The sequence below is a fragment of the Mandrillus leucophaeus genome, unplaced genomic scaffold (assembly GCF_000951045.1).
Source record: "Mandrillus leucophaeus isolate KB7577 unplaced genomic scaffold, Mleu.le_1.0 Scaffold182, whole genome shotgun sequence".
Classification (NCBI taxonomy): domain Eukaryota; kingdom Metazoa; phylum Chordata; class Mammalia; order Primates; family Cercopithecidae; genus Mandrillus; species Mandrillus leucophaeus.
In genome coordinates this window covers 1,489,832-1,509,365 of record NW_012101832.1, presented here as the reverse complement: position 1 = coordinate 1,509,365, position 19,534 = coordinate 1,489,832, and the positions used below count along the sequence as shown (strand labels likewise).

Genomic DNA, 19,534 nt, shown 5'->3' with positions numbered 1-19,534 from the left:
GCCTCTATACCTGGTTCCTCAAGCTCAAAGTAAACTGATTTCCAGATCAACACGTGCGCGCATGCACACACACACACACACACACACACACACACACCAGTGAGTAGCTGCTTGATTCCCTCATTCCTCTCACTCTTTGAGCCATGAGGTAAAGGTGAGGGGAGAGAGACTATATCCATTCATGTGTCAATATCCATTCACATGTATTTCAAAGAACCAGCTCAAATGTATTTCCAGCCTCCTTTGCAGTTTGATGCAGCCAACTAAGTTCTCACCAGTGAAACATGGCTGGAAGGAGATGTGCTCCTTCTGGGTCTTTAGGACTGTGGTCAAGGCTGAGTGTGGTGGTTCTTAACTGTAATCCCCTCACTTTGGGAGGCCAAGGTGGGAGCATCACTTGAGTCTAGGAGTTCAAGACCAGCCTGGGCAACATAGGGAGGCCCTGTCTCTACAAAAATTTAAAAAGTAGCCGGGTATGGTGGTATACATCTGTGGTCCCAGCTACTTGGGAGGCTGGGGTATTGCTTGGGCCTGGGAGGTTGAGGCTGCAGTGAACCAAGATCCAGTGAACCAAGATCCAGTCACTGCATTCCAGCATGGGTAACAAAGCGAGATTCTGTCTCAAAAATAAGTAAATAAATAAAAAATAAAAAAGACTGTGGTCATGTCTCTACCAGGCTCTCTTCCCCTTCCTGCTGGCTTGAACTTGTGGACACCTAGCTTCAGCCTTGTAGGCACAAGAGTGCCCTAGTGGGTGGTGAGGGATCGAGACAGAAGGAATCTGGGTCTCAGGATGTCTGTGTTGAGTGGAGCTTCCTGCTGACCTGGAATGTTCACCAGGCTGTTACATGGGAGACAAATAAACTTCCATCTTCTTTCATCCACAGAATGATTGTTAGGCCTCTTTGTTATAGAGGCTGAACCTTATCCTTACTAAGCACAGGGAAGAAGAGCATGGCAGAACCAAAGACTTTCCAGGCTAATACAGCAGCCCAGCCAACAGGCCTGCATGGCTGCCACAGAACATCGCTGGGATTGCATCCCAAGGGGAAGCCTGGGAAGGAAGCAGTATCCTGTATTGGCTAAGACTGAATCAGACAGGCCTTGGTCTTAATTTTGGCTGGAATATTTATTAGTGTTGTGAATTTTGGGTACTTTCACTAACAGATTGAGTCTCAGTTTCCTCTTCTGTAAAATGGGGATGATAGCGGTAGTTACTCACAGAGCTATGTGAGAATTTTATGAGACAGTGTAGATCAAAGGCTCACAAATATTTACTGTTATTAATGGGATCAGCTAATAGACCTGATTTTTCCTACCCTCTCTCTCCAGGAAGGAGGTTAATGTCTTGAGTTTTCCACAAAGTCATAAATATTCAGTGCAAATAAATTACAAGTTCCTAAGGCCTTCAGCACACCTAATATTTCTTAGTCACCTACTATGGGCCAGGCACTAGGAGAGGGGCCAGGGGACAGAGAGACCCTTGTGGAAATTAATTTATGCATTGCTCCTCAGAAAGCATTAACCTTCTCCAGGCCTACAGGTTGGAGTCCAGTCACCTACTGAATGCCAATCTACCTCAGCTTGGAAAGAAATCCCAACCTTTCTTCCCACCTCCTGATGAGGTGCCTCAGCCCCACCCCAGACAAGTGAAATCATAATCTCTGGGGCCTGCGTACCGAGAGTTTTATTTTTATTATTTTTATTATATTTATTTATTATTATTTTTGAGACAGAGTCTCGCTCCGTCGCCCAGGCTGGAGTGCAGTGGTGTGATCTCGGCTCACTGAAACCTCCGCCTCCTGGGTTCAAGTGATTCTTCTGCCTCGGCCTCCTGCGTAGCTGGGACTACAGGTGCACACCACCATACCCAGCTACTTTTTGTATTTTTAGTAGAGACGGGGTTTCACCATATTGGCCAGGCTGGTCTCAAACTCCTGACCTGATGATACGCCCACCTTGGCCTCCCAAAGTGTTGGGATTATAGGCATGAGCCACGGCGCTTGGCCACCAATATTTTTAAATCGCATCTAAGTGTTTCCCATGAATAGGTGAAGTTCAGTCTGAACACTGCTCCTCCTCAGTCACCCCACATCACTCCAAGTGCAAGTTTCCTTCCTTCCTTCCTTCCTTTTTTTTTTTTTTTTTTTTAAAATGGAATCTCACCTGTTGCCCAGGCTGGAGTGCAGTGGTGCAATTTCGTCTCACTGCAACCTCTGCTTCCTGGGTTCAAGCAATTCTTCTGCCTCAGCCTCCCAAGTAGCTGGGATTACAGGTGTGCACAAACATGCCCAGCTAATTTTGTATTTTTAGTACAGATGGAGTTTCACTATGTTGGCCAGGCTGGTCTCGAACTCCTGACCTCAGGTGATCCACCCGCCTCAGCCTCCCAAAGTGCTGGGATTACAGGTGTGAGCCACTGCACCCAACCAAGTTTCTTAAACAAGGTCCCACCTTGGCATTCCCTTGGCAAAATCTTCCAGGGCTGTCACTGCCTAGAGGCTGAAGCCCAGACTCTGCATGACGCTCCCAGCCTTTCACAGTTTGGATCCAGCCTCCTCTCATTAATGACACTAATGGCTAAGATTGGTGGAGCAGTTCATACGACCCAGGCACTCTATTGAGAGCTTTACATGTGTTATGTCATTCAATTACCACCCAACCTTAGGAGACGATGTCTTAGTTCAGTTTCCTCATCTGTAAAATGGGATTCCAAGAAAAGCATTGGCTACAGTGTCTGGTACACGGTTATCACTCAACCAATATAACCATTACTGCATCTTCTCTGATTTACTGATGAGAAAGTTGAGGATAAGGGAGGTTCAGTAACTTGCCCAAGACTACATACAACTCATTAATAAAGAAGTCTGGCTTCAGTGCCCAGGCTAGCCCACCTCTCACCCTGTCACTGAGGGCCCGTGCTCAACTCAGAGCCAACATCTACAGCTTTCCTTGATGAGGTCTCCAGGTCTTTGCACATAGAATAGTTCCCTTCCTCCTCCTCCTGGAAAGCTTCCTCCTAGAGCCACCTACCCCCTTGACACCCTGGGCAGGGTCACATACCCCAACTCTGTTCCCTTCAGCCTTCCCAACAAACCTCCATACTCTCATCTCACCAAACTATCATCTTGATGGAGGGTGTGCCCCCCACTCAAAGTGACTGTGTCCTTCCCAGCTCTGGCTCCACTGTGCCTGGCTGGCACGGAGCAGACCTCTGTGTTTGCTGGATTTGTTGCGAGCCGAATCCATCAGACAGCCAAGCCAAGGGTGGAGAGCAATGCCTGCTGGCAGGACAGCTTGACTGCTCCCAGCTGTCAGTGTGCACTTGGAGTGGACACTCGCACTTGCCTTTGGCCAGGGTCTCCTGGCCATTTGCCAGAACTTCCAGTCCCTTGGCCCTGGCTCTCACTCTGCTCTGCAGCCTTCCCGCAAAGTCGGCCAGCAGGGGGTTCACCCCCTAGAGGGGCCCGGACCATCCACAGCATGAGTCCAGAAGATTTCTCACCTTCTCAGTTCACTTCTTCAACAAGTATTTATTGAATGCCAGCTATGGGCCAGGCCCTGTGCTCAATGCTGGGTACAGAGTGGAGAGTGAACCAGGCATGGCACCTGGCCTCATAAGCTTACACTCGAGTGGGAGGGACAGTCAACCAACAAGTAAATTACACAAAGGGATATGCAGTGGCAAATTCCCCATGAAGGGAAAGAACAGAGGCCTTGTCATAGATGAACTCCTCAAGTACAGTAGTCAAGGAAGGCCTCTTGGAGGAAGCAACTCTGAAGCTAAGGCCTGAGGGTCTGAAGAACTCAGCCATGCACAGGGTAGGGGAAGAGCATTCTTGGCAAAGGGAACAGCATATGCAAAGTGCTGGAGGTGGGAACGAGGCTGGAATGTCGAGGAAATGAAGGAAGGCCAGGTGGCAGAAGCTCAGGTAGCAAGTCTGGGACTGGCAAGAAATGAGGCTGGAAGTGAGGTTGGGACCAAAACAGGAAGACCTTTAGAATAACAGGGTAACAGAGTGAGGTTTTCAAACCAGAGATGATATGATATGACCTGCAGCTTTCAAGTTCTCTCTGGTGCTACTGAGAACTGATTGACAAAGCAAGAGGGAAGACCTTTTTGATCTGGGGGAGTTGATGTGGCCTGGCCAGGCTGGCTGCGGATGCAGACAGAAGTAGACGGACTCCAGAGATAGTTTAGAGGTAGAATCTACTGGAAGTTTCCAGAAGCACTAAAAAAATCTTTATTGGATGTCCGCAACAACCACTGCAATGGGGTAGGAGTTGGAGACCCCAGGAAGGCTTGGGGATAGAAACAGAAGATGCAAGTCCTTGACCACGGAATCAGATCACACAGTCACCCTTCCTTCCACAATATCCCAGGGACAATGAAAGCAAGTTCAGCCAAGATGCTGAAAGTGCTGGGTCATTCCCACCTCATTTCAGTGGCGTCACAGATTCTCTGGAGTTGCATACATGCAACGTGGAAATGTGTTTCCCACAGCCCCACTAGGGATGCTCAGGCTAGGAAGTTGCAAACTGCAAGACTACATCACTGACCTGGTATCCCAGGAGCAGCAGCAGCAGGAGGAGGAGGAGGAGGAGGAAGAGGAAGAGGAGGAGGAGTTGTCCTTGTTCCTGTCCTGAGTGGGCCCCTTCATGATAAAGGGGAAACTGGCCTTTGCCTTCTGTTACCTCCTCTGTCTGTCCCCACTCCTGGGAGCATGTGTGAGTCCTGTCTTCCTTCTACCTCAGTCTCCCCTCTGCCTCCCTCAGGAGTACTCCCTGCCAATGACCCACTCTCTAAAATGATCCCCCCTCTCCTTGCTACTGCACGTCTCAGATGGGTCCAGGAGGACAGCAGTCTGATGGAACTAGCTCACACTAAAAATGAAAGAGGTGCTTTCCTCTGTATCCCTCCTTGAGGAGTTTGTCTTTTCAAAATAGCTTTCTGGGACACTCAAATGATCTCCTCCCTCTTATCCACCTCTTTGAAAGGGCTCTTTTCCCCAGGGTTTCTGCAACTCACTTTTCAGTCCATGGAGTCTCCTCAATGCAGCCTCTGGGGAGGGTGGTTCCATCAAAGGGAGGAGGTGGGAGAATCTTCCCAGGGGTGACAACTGAAGTAACTAACCAGTGTGGAATGAGCACCAGTGAATTGCTGGCTCTGGGACTCCACAGCCTTGGATCTGCCAGGCAGTAACCAGATTGTAGGAGTCCTGGGGGAAGTGCCAGGCAGTCGGGGGGGCACTTGGAGTCACTTGGGGGAGTAGATATTTACCAGTGAGTACAAAAGGGTTTCTGCATTTTATCAACTGGTGTGGCAACACTGGTCCCACTGGGTGTCAGTCCAGTCTCCACTGTTCTGCTGGGAACGATCGCTGGACCATTTGTTTCCTCTATTAGAAAAAGTGGCCTGGGGTGGAGCTGAGGAATGAAATGGCCTCTGAGCAGAGCCAGCTCTGTGGAGTCCTGGTGAACAGGATCTCAGGCCCTTGACCCGTTGCATGACCTTGAAGGGCCGAGGTGCCTCGAATCATCTTTTCTCTTGCCCCTCCTCGCAGTTATTTTTGTCCAGCCTGACAGCCCTTGGCTGTTCCAGCAGTCTGGGCTCTGTGAGCCGGATGCAAACCAGGCAGCACAGACGTCTGGTGCTGAATCCCAAGAGGTTCCTCTCTGCACACCATCACATGGGGCCACGGCCCCTCTGCACTGTGTGCACCCAATGGGGAGGGACCACACGCCTGGAGGATGGTGACTATAAGACGTGGGGGACTGGGCTCTCCATTGCTCAACCCTGGCTCCTGTCTGGGAGAGCTGTCCAAGGCCTGGTGTGAGGACACCCTGTCACAGAGTTTTGCTGCTGCCTAGAAACCTCCCAGCTGGGTTTATCAGGCCAGCTGTGTGCAGGGACCTGTTAGCCAGTGAGAGGGTAGGTGTCTGCCGCTGGGAGGAGGGTAGAAGCAGGCTCTGCTGGGCCCCCAGTCTCCAGGCCTTGGCTGTGGTGGAGAAAGGGTCTGTCCTGTGGTTCAGTGTGATGGTGTGGCCCAAGGACAGGTGGGCAGGGGCAGACAGGGTTCCCAGGAGACCTCTTTGTGGCCCCTGCTCAGTTACTATCTCCAGGAAGCGAGGCAGACACTATGTTCCAGCCTCTTGGCGTGGGAAGGCTGCAGCCAGTCAGTCATTGCTCCTGACTGGGGTCTGACCGCTCCAAGGAACAGCCTGCCTTGGGTCCTGGTGCCCTTCGGGTTAAAGCTTTTTCCCAGACCCAAGGTTCATGCCTCCTGCTGGTGTGCAGAGGGCAGGAGAGGGGTCTGGGCGCAGCTCTGAGGGTCACTCCCAGGACTCATCTGTGCAGGTGAGGAATGGAACCAAGCCTCTGAGACCAGAACAGCTCCAGGAGAGCTGGGTGGATAAGCTGGGATAACAGCGAGGAGGAGAGATGGGCTGGAGGAGGAGGGGGCCTCTGATGGCTGGAGAATGTGCCTTCACATATGAGCCAGTCCAGGAAGCAAAGCAGAAAAGGCAGTGCCCTTTTTTGGGCTCCTGGTAAAAGAACCTTCCTTATTCCTGGGGGCGGGGTGATGAAGGGGCAGCTCAGAAAGCCCCGATTTCAGTGATTTCAGAGACCCAGGAGTGGTACAGCATGGCTCCCCCTGGCCTCCCAGCTGGCCCTGGGGAGGATGAGTTGGGGGCGGGAACAGCCACGTAAGCAGCGGACCCTATAGGACCAGGGGGTGTGGGGGAGGAAGATCGCAGGAGGGGAGTGATGTGGCTGTTCCTGGCAGCCCTGCTGCTGGGGGCTACAGGCACAGGGGTCGCTGGCCTCTCTAGGGGGCGGGCCCTCCGGGTGGAAGATGCCCCTCGACTGGGCAGCACATTCCTCCGGGCTGGCAGGATGATGCCTGTGGCTCTGCGAATGGGAGCGGTTCGGAGGGCTGGGATGGGGTAAGCAGGAGAGGAGGTGTTGGGCAGGACAGGGCCGGGCACCCTTCCCAGGACGGCGAGCTGGTGGCTCAGGGCTGGCAGCCCCGGGCAGCTATGGAAGAAAGACCAGGGCCAGGCAGCGAAGGCCAGGGGGCCAGCATGTGTGGGCGAAGGCTCCATCTCGGCTGCGTAGCTGTTGAGGTGGGAGAGAAGGCGAATCCGAACGGGGTCTGCACGGCTGCTGGGCCCTTCAAGGACCCCCAGGTACCTGATGACCTCGGTGAGGCACTCCCGAAAACCAATGCTCCGGAAGTCAACTGCCAGGGCTCGGGCATCGAAGAATCCTGCAAAGGGAGGCATGATGAAGGTCATGCCAGGCGTGGGGAGAAGCATGGGGCCCCGGTCTGTCTGTCTGAGTTCTGGACCTGCCTCCTCCACTCACTCCCTGGGCAGCCTTGGCCATGTCACCCTGAGTCTCTGAGCCCGTCTCCCCATCTGCAGAGTGAGAACAAAATCCCTGCCTGGGGTGGAGGGTGGAGGGTTATAATGATCAAGTGAATTCACTAAACTATGAAGCATTATAAAATGTAAAATATTGCTTGCATCACAATTCATGATTAATGCAAAGAAAAAACTTTGTGGCCAAGATAACTTCATTGAAGTAAATACTTGACAGATATGAAAGGTTGTGCACTTGAAGGTATAGAACAACTCTGCCTGCTGAGAGGGGCAGATGCCCAGGAAGGGAGGTGGCAGCAGCAGCCATCAGAGTGAGGAGGCCCCTTGGAGAAGGCAGCATAGTGTAGCAGTGAAGTGTGAGGTCGTCAGAGGCCAGGAGAGCTGGGTTCAAATCCTGGGTCAGCTACTTAACTAGCTGCCTCATTGTGGACAAGTCTCTATCTCTCTGTGCCTCAATTTCCTTAGCTGTAAAATGGGGATATAGCAGTGCCTACTGTATAGAGTTGTGAGGGTGAAATTAAAATAGTGCACAGAAAATGCTGAATAAATGAAAAATTAGCTATCACTTATATTACTGGCTTGACCCTGTTGGCATCTGAGTTTGTCCCTTGGCTCAAAAGGCAATCTGGAAATCAAGACCCCACTGTGACCCTCCGCTGCTCGGCCAGGGACCCTCTCTTTGCTGGATAACCACGTAAACTTCCTGCACAAGTATTCACATCCTCACTGCCTCTCCATACCTGTTCCTCTCTTGACCACCTTCTGGGCAAAGACAGACAGAACAACCCCAGTCAGCACTGGTCTCATGACGATGGCAGCAAATATCTGGTCCTTGGTTCATGGCCCCCACAGAGGAACAGCTCAGCTGGAGACTATGTTTGGAGCCAGGTCAACTTGTGGGCAAGAACCAACTCTACTCTACACTTAGCCATGTAAGTTCAAGCAAATCCCTCACCTTTCTGTGTTTGCTGTTCTTTTTTTATTTTTATTATTTATTTATTTATTTTTTTTTTTGAGACAGAGTCTTGCTGTCGCCCAGGCTGGAGTTCAGTGGCACGATCTTGGCTCACTGCAAGCTCCGCCTCTTGGGTTCACGCCATTCTCCTGCCTCAGCCTCACGAGTAGCTGGGACTACAGGCGCCCGCCACTATGCCTGGTTAATTTTTTGTATTTTTTAGTAGAGATGGGGTTTCACCGTGTTAGCCAGGATGGCCTCGATCTCCTAACCTCCTGATCTGCCCGCCTTGGCCTCCCAAAGTGCTGGGATTACAGGCGTGAGCCACCATGCCTGGCCTTTTAAAAATTTTTTTTGAGATGGAGTCTCGCTCTGTCCCCCAGGCTGGAGTGCAGTGGTGTGATCTCGGCTCACTGCAAGCTCCGCCTCCCGGGTTCACGCCATTCTCCTGCCTCAGTCTCCCGAGTAGCTGGGACTACAGGCGCCCGCCACCACGCCCAGCTAATTTTTTGTATTTTTACTAGAGACGGGGTTTCACCATGTTAGTCAGGATGGTCTCGATCTCCTGACCTCATGATCCGCCTGCCTTGGCCTCCCAAAGTGCTGGGATTACAAGCATGAGCCACCATGCCCGGCCTGGGAGTGTCTTTAAAGCCACTGTTCCATTACTTTGTTGTAACTGATGGGCTTAAAATAACAAAATGAGTTAATTTGTGTCCTGCTACAATCCTGAGATTTGTGGTGAGCATGATATGTCACCCCAGCACCGCCAAGGACCCCACAACAGCCCAGAAGGCTAGACCAGTGGGTAGGATACCACGCTCCTCCCTGGGCTCAGGGGGTCAGATTGGGATCCCAGTGAGAATTAGCTCATTCAGGCAAATCCTTAATGAGGTCCTGGGTTGGGGAAGGGTGGGACCCACAGGAACAGTCTGTTACAGAAGAAAGCACCTCCCAGGTCTAAGACTGGAGGGAGCTGAATTGAGGAAAAGGTTGCACCAAATGGAGACCCTGAAAGTGGAGAGGGAGATGCTGAAAGGAGAGAGAGAAGCTTTGCAAATGTTCCCTCCATTGACCTAGCTCCTCAGAGTGGGCAGCGTATGGACTTGCTCACCAACGTATCCCCAGGGCCCAGCCTCAAAATATTTGTTGTATGAATGACGCCTGAAAGAGAAGAGCATGGGTACCTGTCCCGCCAGTGGCATGGAGCATTTTCAAGTGATCCACCGTCATCTGTAAGACCTCGGCTTTCTCCAGCTTGGAAGAGCCCTGCGGGTACAGAAGACAGAAGGGTGGAGCCTCCAGCTGACCATGTGGCTGTGCGGCGTCATCAGCACTCAATGTCTTGATTTTCTCACCTTCCTCACACTCCACTGCTGCCTGCAACTGGGCTTCTGCTTTGGCCAAATTCTCCAAATCTAGAACATTCTTTTCAGTTCTCCTCTCAGACCACCTGTCCACTGTACGGCTGCCGATCATCTTTCCTGAAACCACTCCTCCCTTGACTTGCACGACAGCACTGTTTCTGGGCTCTCCTTTCACCATGCCTCTTGATCTGCCATCTCTCAGCACAGTAGTGTCCCTTCTGTGTTACTTCGCATTCTGCTGCTCCCTGCAGAGGGGCTTGTCACCTCCATGGCTTTAACTGCCATCCTCAGAATGAATGCCTCTTAAACCAGCTCTTTCGGGAATCCAACTTCAGACTCAGTGTGCCCAAGATCTAGCTCATCATCTTATCCCCAGACTACTTCTCTTCCTGTTTTACTCTCTTGGGAAATGCTTCCTAAGCCTCCCAGGTGAAGCCTGAAGATCAGATGCTCCATGGGAGTCCCTTGAGGGCAGATACTAGGTCTAGTTCACGGCTGGTCCTGTGACGGTTTTAGTGAACATCTGTGGGATGACTGACTTGTTCTCACCAGCATAAGGGAAGGCAGAGGACCTGTGACCTATGCCTTGGTGCATAGGGTGAGAATCTCCTAGGCTGAGCCCACTGTCTGATTCCCCACTGTAGCTTCCCCACCTTAACATGCTCGATGGCAGAGTGCTCACTCCCTGAGCGGCCTGTTCCACTTTCAAATCACTCTGGAAATGTCTATAGTGCGGACGGATGGGGGCTTGAGAATCACATAGTCCTATGCCCTGCTCTTTACTAGCTGTGTGATCTGGTATAAGTTACTTCACCTCTCTGTGCTTCAGTTTCCTTACCTGTGCCATGGGCATAATAATCCCTACCTTTCGGGATCATTCTGAGGAGTCAATTCAATAGGATGATGGACATAAAGCCACCTGAGACACCTAAATATAAATTTCCATTCCTCTTACCCTGGCCAGTGACAGATATTGGTAAATGAACACAGCATCTCAGGCAGCTGCTACCAATCAACGAGAGATGCCACGAGAAACGAACCTTATCTGCCACCCACACAGTGTTTCCTCTAGCACAATCAGCAGTGTCACATACCTGTTTCTCAAAGGCAGTGGGGACCAAGCGTCGCAATTCAGACAGGCTACTGTTAATGCGGTCTCGACGCCGTTTCTCTATGATCTAAACAATCATGACAAGAAGTTACTCACAGGTGCGTCATCAGTTTCCAAAGTGCCTTGATGGACATCAACTCATATTTACCCACACAGTGTTTTTGTGAGGGAGATCAATCTAGTCTTACTTTATGGTGGAGAAAACCAAGGCCCAGAGAAGGACAGTGATTTGCTTAAGGTCACACAGCAAGAAAGTGCAGAGCTGGCAGTACAACTCAGACCTCTTGTCTTGGTCTATAGGGGTGATATTCAAGATGTTTAACTGCTGGTACAGCAGGGCACAGCCAATCAGAATGAGGACACCAGCCACGGTGCAGGAGCAGGCCTTGGAGGCCCCCGCTGGGCCAGGAGGGAGACCCTGTCAGCTGTGAGGTCATGAGATGGTGTGGAGAGTCCCACGTGTTGCTCTCTCTAGCTGCAGAGCCCTTCCACTCACATACCCTCATTCTTCCCTCACGATACTGGTAGCAGAACACTGGGAGCAGGACAGATTTGACCTCATTTTACAGATAAGGAAAATGAAGGCTGGAAGGAAGTGGTTTGCCTAAGGGCTTACAGTCAGTGAGTGTCAGGCTGCTCTCTGCCAGACCCCAAGTGTCTGGACTCCCAGTGCGGAAGCACAGCTGCATCCTGGGAGGAAAGTGGGGCTGAACAGGACGGACAGATGACAGCGGCAAGCGGGGATCCTTCTGTCCCCTCCCCCACCCTGGCACACCGAGGGGGATGAAAATTCTGGACTCAGAGAGGAGACAGAAGATAGGATGGGGGGCAGGCTGGAACAACAATCATAATGGCCTATTGTGTGTCTGCTATTGTTACATTAATGCACTTAATCTGCAAAGCAGCCCTTTGAGGTGGGCCCTGTCATTATTCCAGTTACACAAAGGAGCAAATCAGGCTCAGGGAGGTTAAGAGGCTTGCCGGGAATCACCCTGATAGCTAGTGCCAGAGCAAGGATTTGAACCCAGGCAGTTAGCTTCATGGTGAAGTTTCTGCCCAAGGTTCTCCCCGCCAGACTGCAGGGGATTCATGGCAACCCTTTGTTGGGCAACTCAGAGGCTGAGACGGACACTCACCCCTCTGCGTTTCTTCCTGGCTTGCATCTGCGAAGGGCTGGGGGTGGACAGCGGCCTGGCCATCTGGCTGGAAAGGAAAAGAAAAGCTGATTTTTCAGGGCTGGGGGACCGTCTCCCTGGCCTGGGCCGACCTCGGGACAGGAGGAGCCGCGGGGCGGGCCTGGAAGGAGGAGTTTGCTCTCCCCTTCTTCCCGGGGACTCATTTCAACCCAGGTCAAGTCCTCTCAAGCACTCTGGGCCCACTTTGGGCTCTTGGTCTGGACCTACTCGGCCTCGCCCCTCGCCCCTCGCCCCTGGCCCCTCGCAGCGGCCGTCGGGGAACCGCGCACCGCGGCGCGGTAGCTCCGGCTCCTGCAACCCGATCCCCGAGGGCGGGGCGGGCGAGGGCACTGGCCGGCGGCGGCGGGGCTGGGCCGGGCGGGTTGGGTTTCAGAGGGAGCCGCTGGGAACGAGCGTGGAAAGAGCAGATGCCGCTGCTTCCCACGGGCCGGGCGCGCCGGCCGCCCGCCCTCCGCCCCGCCTGCAGCTGCCGCCTCCTCCCACGCAGTGCGGCCGGGGGCGAAGGGGAGGCGGCATCTGGGTCACAGGCCCTTCTCGGATGCTCTGGGACACTGCCCTGGCCTCCCAGAAGGCCCCGTCCCCCCAGCCTCGGCCACTCCTCCCACTCCGTGCCTTCCTTCTGCAGCCCCGGTTGAATGATGGATGTTTGCTCACACCCCAGGAGCTCCCATTACAGAGAAGAGGCTCAACCCTGGGGGGAGCTTTTCCTGCCCAGACTCTGACCAAAATAATCTCCAGCCCAACTGCTAACCCTTCTTAAGGTTTTCTGCTTCAGAAGTTCTCTTAGAATGATGAGGATTCGCTGGGTCCACTGAGGCATCATTCATTTGGCCAACACTTCTAAGGCCTTATTCAGGCCTGGGTGGGTGGTGGTGCACTCAGGCAGACCCCAGCCCTCCCTCAGCTCAGCTCCAGTGGGCAGACACTGCACCAACAAACAACAAGCAAGGTGACTCCCCTGCCATTTCGCAAGACATAACGCCACACATCTGAACAGGAACCTGCAAGCTGGACTTCACCCACACCTGCTCCTGCTGCCCCTGGGTTCCCCATCTCAGTGAAGGTACCCCGCTTCTGCAAGGTGGAAAGCTGATGCTGTCTTTGATTCCTCCTCCTCCTTGCCCCTACCTCATCAAAACCTGCCCACACTATGTCTAAAATACATCTCACGTCTGTCCTCTTCCTCTCCGCCACTTCTCTCAATGCTACGCCTCTATCATTGTTCATCTGGATGACTGCAAGAGCTTCTTGTTGGGTGCTTTTACAACCTCTTTGACTCTCTACAAGCCTATCTCCACACTGCAGGCAGAGTGATCATTTAAATCTGATCATATCACTCACTTAAAACTCCTCCGTGGCTCCCCAGTGTGTTTTTGTTTGTTCGTTTTGGTTTTTGTTTTGAGATTGTAGTCTCACTCTGTTGCCCAGGCTGGAGTGCACTGGCATGATCTAGGCTCACTGCAACCTCTGCCACCCAGTTCAAGTGATTCTCCTGCATCAGCCTCCGAAATAACTGGGATTACAGGCACCCACCACCATGTCTAGCTAATTTTTGCATTTTTAGTAGAGATGGGGTTTCACCATGTTGGCCAGGATGGTTTTGAACTCCTGACCTCAGGTGATCTGCCCGCCTCGGCCTCCTAAAGTGCTGGGATTATAGGCATGAGCCACCATGCCTGGCCCCAATGTTTTTTAAGATCAAGGCCACCATCTTTCAGGTGGTCCAACTGGCCCCTGTCAACCCCTCCAGACTCAACCCTCTTCCTCTGTGTGCTCCAGCCTATGAATGCACTAACTCCTTCTGCAGTTGCACATACTGTCCCCTAGCCTAGGTCCACCATCTCTGGTCCACCCATCACCCCAAGCCCCAGTCCCTTTGCCCCATAACTTCTATAATCCATCAGATCTCAACTCAGATGGCACCTCCCTGGGGAGCCTTTTCTAACATTCCTCCTCCCACTAGTATCCCCTGCTCAATACTCTCCTAGCACCCTGCTTTCACAGCATTTATGCCAATTTGTTGTTTTATATGGTTATTTGATTGATGTCTATCTCTCCAACAAATCCGTAAGCTCCATGAGGCCATGAGCCATGTCTGTTACATTCACTATTGCAGCTTCGAATACAGCAGAACTCATGGTAGAGCTTGCTTCTCTCACCCATGTATTTGGCATCACTGGGGAACAGAGACTTAAGCACCATAAAATCTACGGCCTAGGACTTTGTGGAATGGGGGCATAAATGACTTACCAGAAAGGTCCCAGCCCATGTGACTACCCTTTTGGCATTTGATTTTGGATCATTTTCATCAACTGCTCAGAGAAGGTTGCAGAAGAGACCAGATAGCATTTGTCAAATCCTACTGCTATGTCCCTGGCTTTGTCCAGACACATCTGGAAAAGGATATCTCCCACCCAAACATCTGGACAAGCAGACCTGGTAAGAAGTCTGTAATAGCTCCTAGGAGGGAGGGCCCAGCAAGCTAGGTCCAGGCTCAGATGGCCAGATCCTGAGATCTATGGGGCAGCTTGTTTACAAAGCCTCACTGGTTCACTGGGGACAAGCCCCAGGAGCCAAGACACACTAAGAAACACGACCTTTGTTCCCCCCAGCTTGATAAAGCGTCTCTTCGGGTATTGGGTTAGCCTCGCGCACGTCACTGCCTCTCAGCCTGATCCCTCCGCTGGGACCATCTGTTGGAGGCTGACGCACCCATTTCAGGGCAAAGCAGTGCTGCCATCCCTTTTTCCAATCTCCTGGTCGGCTTCTCCCTGTTGTATTATTTCCCCCCTTCTCCTCTCCCCATATCTCAGAGGCAAACCTCACATTACAGTTTTCTTGGCATCATTTTGTGTCTTTCCCTCCTTTGAGCCTTACAAAAGCCCATCTTACAGATGAGAATGCTGAGCTTCAGGAAGCTAAAGCAGCTTGCCCAGCCTACCCAGCTGCTAAGGAGCAAAGCCAGCAGGGAATCCGCATCTTCTGGCTCCACTTCAGCATTGTTTCCCTTCTAATTCCTACTTCCTGTCTGTCTGAATAGCCTTCCAGACCCCTTATTTTTAAAGTTCCCAAGAGCCCAGCCAGAGCTCCCTTCCAGCCCATGATCTGGCCCTGACAGTGGGAGGAGGTGTGGGATTCTCTTGTCTGAGAATCTGAAAATGACAGAGATTTTCATGGACCCAGAGAAGATACATTGACCATCAAGATCTGCTCCATAGGCCTCTAGTGGCTCCTGGCCAGAATTCTGGGGCAGTCTCTTATAGCACGGAAGCTTTCCAGGTGGTCCTGACCACCCTCAGTGCTGACTTCCCCTGGGAACTCCCCCGTGGAACCCTTGCAGATGACCCTAATCATTTTGTGTCAGCCAAAGGCAGAATCACCATGTCCCAAATGAAGGGATCTCAGAGAGAACTGAGTCCATTTGTAAAATGAGGAAACTCAGAGCGGAAGGGATCTTCCCCAGGTCACATAGCAAATTAGAAGAAAATCCAGAACTACAGTCAGTTCTAGTGTCTGGTGCCTTTTTTTTTTTTTTTTTTTTTTTTTTGAGATGGAGTCTTACTCTGTCACCCAGGCTGGAGTGCAGTGGTGGGATCTCAGCTCACTGCAACCTCTGCCTTCCAGGTTCAAGTGATTCTCCTCTCTCAGCCTTCTGAGTAACTGGGACTACAGGCACGTGCCGCCATGCCTGGCTAATTTTTTGTATTTTTAGTAGAGACAGGGTTTCACCGTGTTAGCCAGGATGGTCTCCATCTCCTGACCTCGTGATCTGCCTATCTCGGCCTTCCAAAGTGCTGGGATTACAGGCATGAGCCACTGCACCCGGTCTTAAGTGGCTTTTAATCTGGGGCTTTTGCCAGTGCACCCCATATATTCATCATCCCGTCATGTAGATCTTGGAGCCAGTACTTTTTGTTCTATACTGCACTTCCACATCTATTTGTCTAATTTATTGCACAATAGCCCTGTGAGTGAAGTATTATTTGGGCCACTTCACATTTAGGAAAAATAATCATTTTACAGGTGGAGTGACAGACACCGGAGTTAAGAATCACTCCAGTAAGTCCAGTCTTCAGACTTCTGGTCTTTTCATTAGACCATGCTGTCTCATAAATATGTTGCCCCCCCAACTGAATGGTGACCTCTTTGACAGCAACATTTACTGGAAGTTACTTTGTATCAAAGCAGGGAGTTATGTAACTTTATGTACATTACTTCATCAAACCTTATCCTGTGAGGCAGGAATGCTAATGCATTCCCATTTTGAAAGGGAGAAAACTGAGGTTCAGAAAGGTGTAAAAGTAACTGGCCAAAGTTAATGGTGGTAAGATTCAAACTCAGGTCTATCTGACTCCAAGGCCACCACCTTATATTGTTCAGGAAGAGGACCCTGATCCAGGGTCTGACATGTGGCAGGTGCTCATTAGACATTTGCAAAGGGAGAGGAGAGGCTGTCCTCTCAGTTTAGACTCATCCTGTGTCAGCGGGCCAGGTTCAGATGAGAGCTCTGTGGGTAAGTTTCACAGATGTGGCAGGACTGCCACCAGGCAGATGCCCACAGTGACGGTGGAACACCCTCTGCTTTTTACTCTCATGTTTCTGAGTGTGGGGGATTTGCGCCCTGCCCCTGACCCCGAGAGACTGGCTGCCTCTGTCCTGCAGCCCTTGTCAGTGTTTATCTGCTTTCTGTGTACATGAAGCTCTTCTTCCCTGAGAGTTCCCTGAGGGCAGAGGCTGAGCAGGATACATCTGGCCCCCCTATGCCCAGCCCGGGGTCTGGGCCACAGCAGGCATCGTTCAGTGCTCCCTGAATTGAAGCATTGATGTCTGCTGGCGGGGAGGGCCCTTTGGTGAGTGCTACAAAGAGGCGTCTATAAGTCAGCCTCTGCCAGATGTCCAACTGCTTTCTCTCCTCAGAGGGGTCTGCTCCTCTAAGGACAGTGTCTAAAAATGGGCTCTGTATATATAGGAAATGCTATATGTATAGGAAAAAAATGCCCAGTGATCCTTTTTGCCTCATGTGAGCAGTTGCCCAGATGCCACCATCTTCAAGAAGCCCTCCTTGCCATCTTTGGTTGAGAGTGACCTCTCCTTGCTTAAGTGCCCTCACAGCCCAGAGTCTGTCTCCTTTCCATCCTGTCCATGGTGTTTTTATGACCTGGCAGGTCACTGAATGGGCTGCAAACTCGTGGAGGACAGAAGCCAGTTCTGATCAGCCTAGTTCTCTGGCATCAATTTTGTGCCTCTAATCTATGAAGACCCAATGCCGTTGAATTTGAGACCCCGCTCCAACACCACCACATGGTGCTGTGCCCTTTCCTGGCCCTTAACAGGCACAGGCTAAGATAACTGCTTCTCTAAATAGCAGTTTCTGTTAAACAATTAAGAAAGGCTGATATGTTGCATAGCAAATTGTATTATACACCCTAAAAACAAATGTACAGGATGCAAGAGGAATATCTGTTATGGCATTTTCCTGGGATTTGTGACTGAGGCAGGATCCCTGGATCTCAGAAAACTGGAGAGCACTAAAATTACAAAATGTCCTCCAAAATATCCCTAAGAATTCCTAAGAATTAACTGGGCCCGACACACTGGCTTATGTCTGTAATCCCAACACTTTGGGAGGCCAAGGCAGGAGGATCACTTAAGCCCGGGAGATCAAGGTTGCCATGAGCTATGATCATGCCACTGCACTCCAGCATGGGCAACAGAGTGAGACTGTGTCAAAAAAAAAAAAAAGAAAGAAAGAGAGAGAGAGAGGAAGGAAGGAAGGAAGGAAGGAAGGAAGGAAGGAAGGAAGGAAGGAAAGAAGGAAGGATTAACTGAATTCCCCTCCAATTCTGTTCGAGAGAGTCAAGTCTGGATGAGCCAAGAGAGATGAAGTATTCCTTTCTTTTCCACTGCTGTCTTTGTTTTACTGGTGGGGAAACAGACTCAGGACAGACTCTGTCAGGGAAACCAATGGCCCAAGACCACGTAGTGAGTTGGTGGCAGATTTGGGGCTAAGACCCAGGTCTTCAGACTCCCAATCAGCCCTGCAGCTCTTTCAGGGTGCTGGGAATCACATGGTGTGTGCCTAAGCATGTGCTGTGCTAAGCCCTTGACATACTTTACCTCATTTGGTTTTCCCAATACTTCTATGAATTTAGTTCTATTATTAATGCTCATTTAACAGATAAGTAAACTGAAGCTTAGACAGTTCACAGAACTGCGAGGTAGCAGAACTATACAAGTGCAATTTGTTCGACAGGTTTGAAGCAGGTCAGACTGTCTACCAGGAGCTGAAAGACACTGGCAGCAGGGGGGCACGATAGGAGGCACACTGGAAATGGAGTCTAGGCCCTTGCAAGTCGCTTATTATTTTCTTCAATACTAAGATCCTAAATCCAAAGTCCAGTTTGCTCAAAGGAGGACAAGTTTTCTTCTTCCTGAAATAATTTGTGGACTACGTGAAAACTACATCCAAACTAGGATAAAATTGGGAAAGAATGGGGTTACTCTGCATCGTCAGCAGATTCCGGACAGGGGCTAGGGTACCATCAGTCTATGAGAGTTTTCTAGAATCTCCAGGGAAAACTCCTTGCCAGTGGCCTCCCCTAGGCCACTTCAACCGATAGATGATAACCCACTAGCCACCAGATCCCCCGAGCTGAACTCTACCTCCGTGCCAGCATCCCCAGCCCTGCACGACGGAGAGCGCACAGGATCCAGGCACTCATGCGTGTAAAGGCACAGCCCACACACGCCCCACACGCCGACACCTGTGGCCCCGCGCTCACCCGCCTCTGCCCAGGCGGTGCTGGAGGGCTGGCCCGCCTGCTCGGCGAGCCCGTCGGACCGACCCCCACCTCGCTCGCCCTCCGCGTGCTCAGTCCCCACATCCCAGCCCTTACCTCAGCTCGCCCTCTTGGCCCACGTCGATGGGTCCATCGGACTCGCCGTCGGAGCCCCTCGGCTCCTTGGGTCGCTTCATGGCGAACGCAGGCTCCCGGGTCTCAGCCCCGCGGCTAGGGCTCCCAGTCGGGAAGTCGGGCCCCGCCCCGGCCCCGCCCCGGCCCCGCCTCAGGGGCACCGCCGCCGCCCTTTCCCAGGGCCCTTTCCTGCGCCGCAGCCCCGGGCGCCCAGGCGCCCCTTCGCCCCCGCGGTGACGCGCCGCCGAGCCGTGGGAAGGCCCTGGGCGGTCGCCGCCTTCACCGACGGCTGGGAGGTCCGGCCGTGCTCCGCTGTCTCGGCTGCCGCGCGCTGGGTGGCCTTGGGCAGGTGCCCTGGGAGGCCCGGCGGGGAAGCCAGGAGTCCCCGTCTGTCCCTGGGTCACCTGGGCGCTGCTGGCCTGTAGAGGCGCCGCTTTGATGCCTGGGATTCCGCAAGGGTCAACCCCGCGCGCTCCTGCCTCCTGGTGTTCTGGAGGCAGCAGACACATCAAGTTTGTCGAGGTTAGTCGGGGTGGTTGGGGCCTGATCCTCAACAAGAATTCCCCAGCAGCTCCTCCATAGGGGCCCGAAGCAAGTGGAATAGT

The 19,534-nt window shown here is 52.1% G+C and overlaps 1 protein-coding gene across 3 annotated transcripts; it reads right to left on the bottom strand.

The window, feature by feature from the left end:
• Positions 1-3,509: 3,509 nt before the first annotated feature.
• HEYL (hes-related family bHLH transcription factor with YRPW motif-like) lies at positions 3,510-19,037 on the bottom strand. 3 transcript variants are annotated; one of them, XM_011977675.1, is made up of 5 exons: positions 18,912-19,037; positions 11,956-12,022; positions 10,803-10,886; positions 9,529-9,610; positions 3,510-7,271 (listed from the first exon to the last, which is right to left on the bottom strand). In XM_011977675.1, the coding sequence occupies exons 1-5, from the start codon at positions 18,989-18,991 to the stop codon at positions 6,598-6,600; spliced, it is 987 nt and encodes a 328-aa protein (XP_011833065.1). In that variant the 5' UTR covers positions 18,992-19,037; the 3' UTR covers positions 3,510-6,597. The 3 variants fall into 3 exon arrangements, with proteins under 3 accessions (XP_011833065.1, XP_011833067.1, XP_011833066.1); XM_011977677.1 differs by having other exon boundaries at positions 4,221-7,271; positions 11,956-12,018; positions 18,912-19,007; XM_011977676.1 differs by lacking the exon at positions 18,912-19,037 and adding an exon at positions 12,219-12,390 and having other exon boundaries at positions 4,221-7,271.
• Positions 19,038-19,534: the final 497 nt, after the last annotated feature.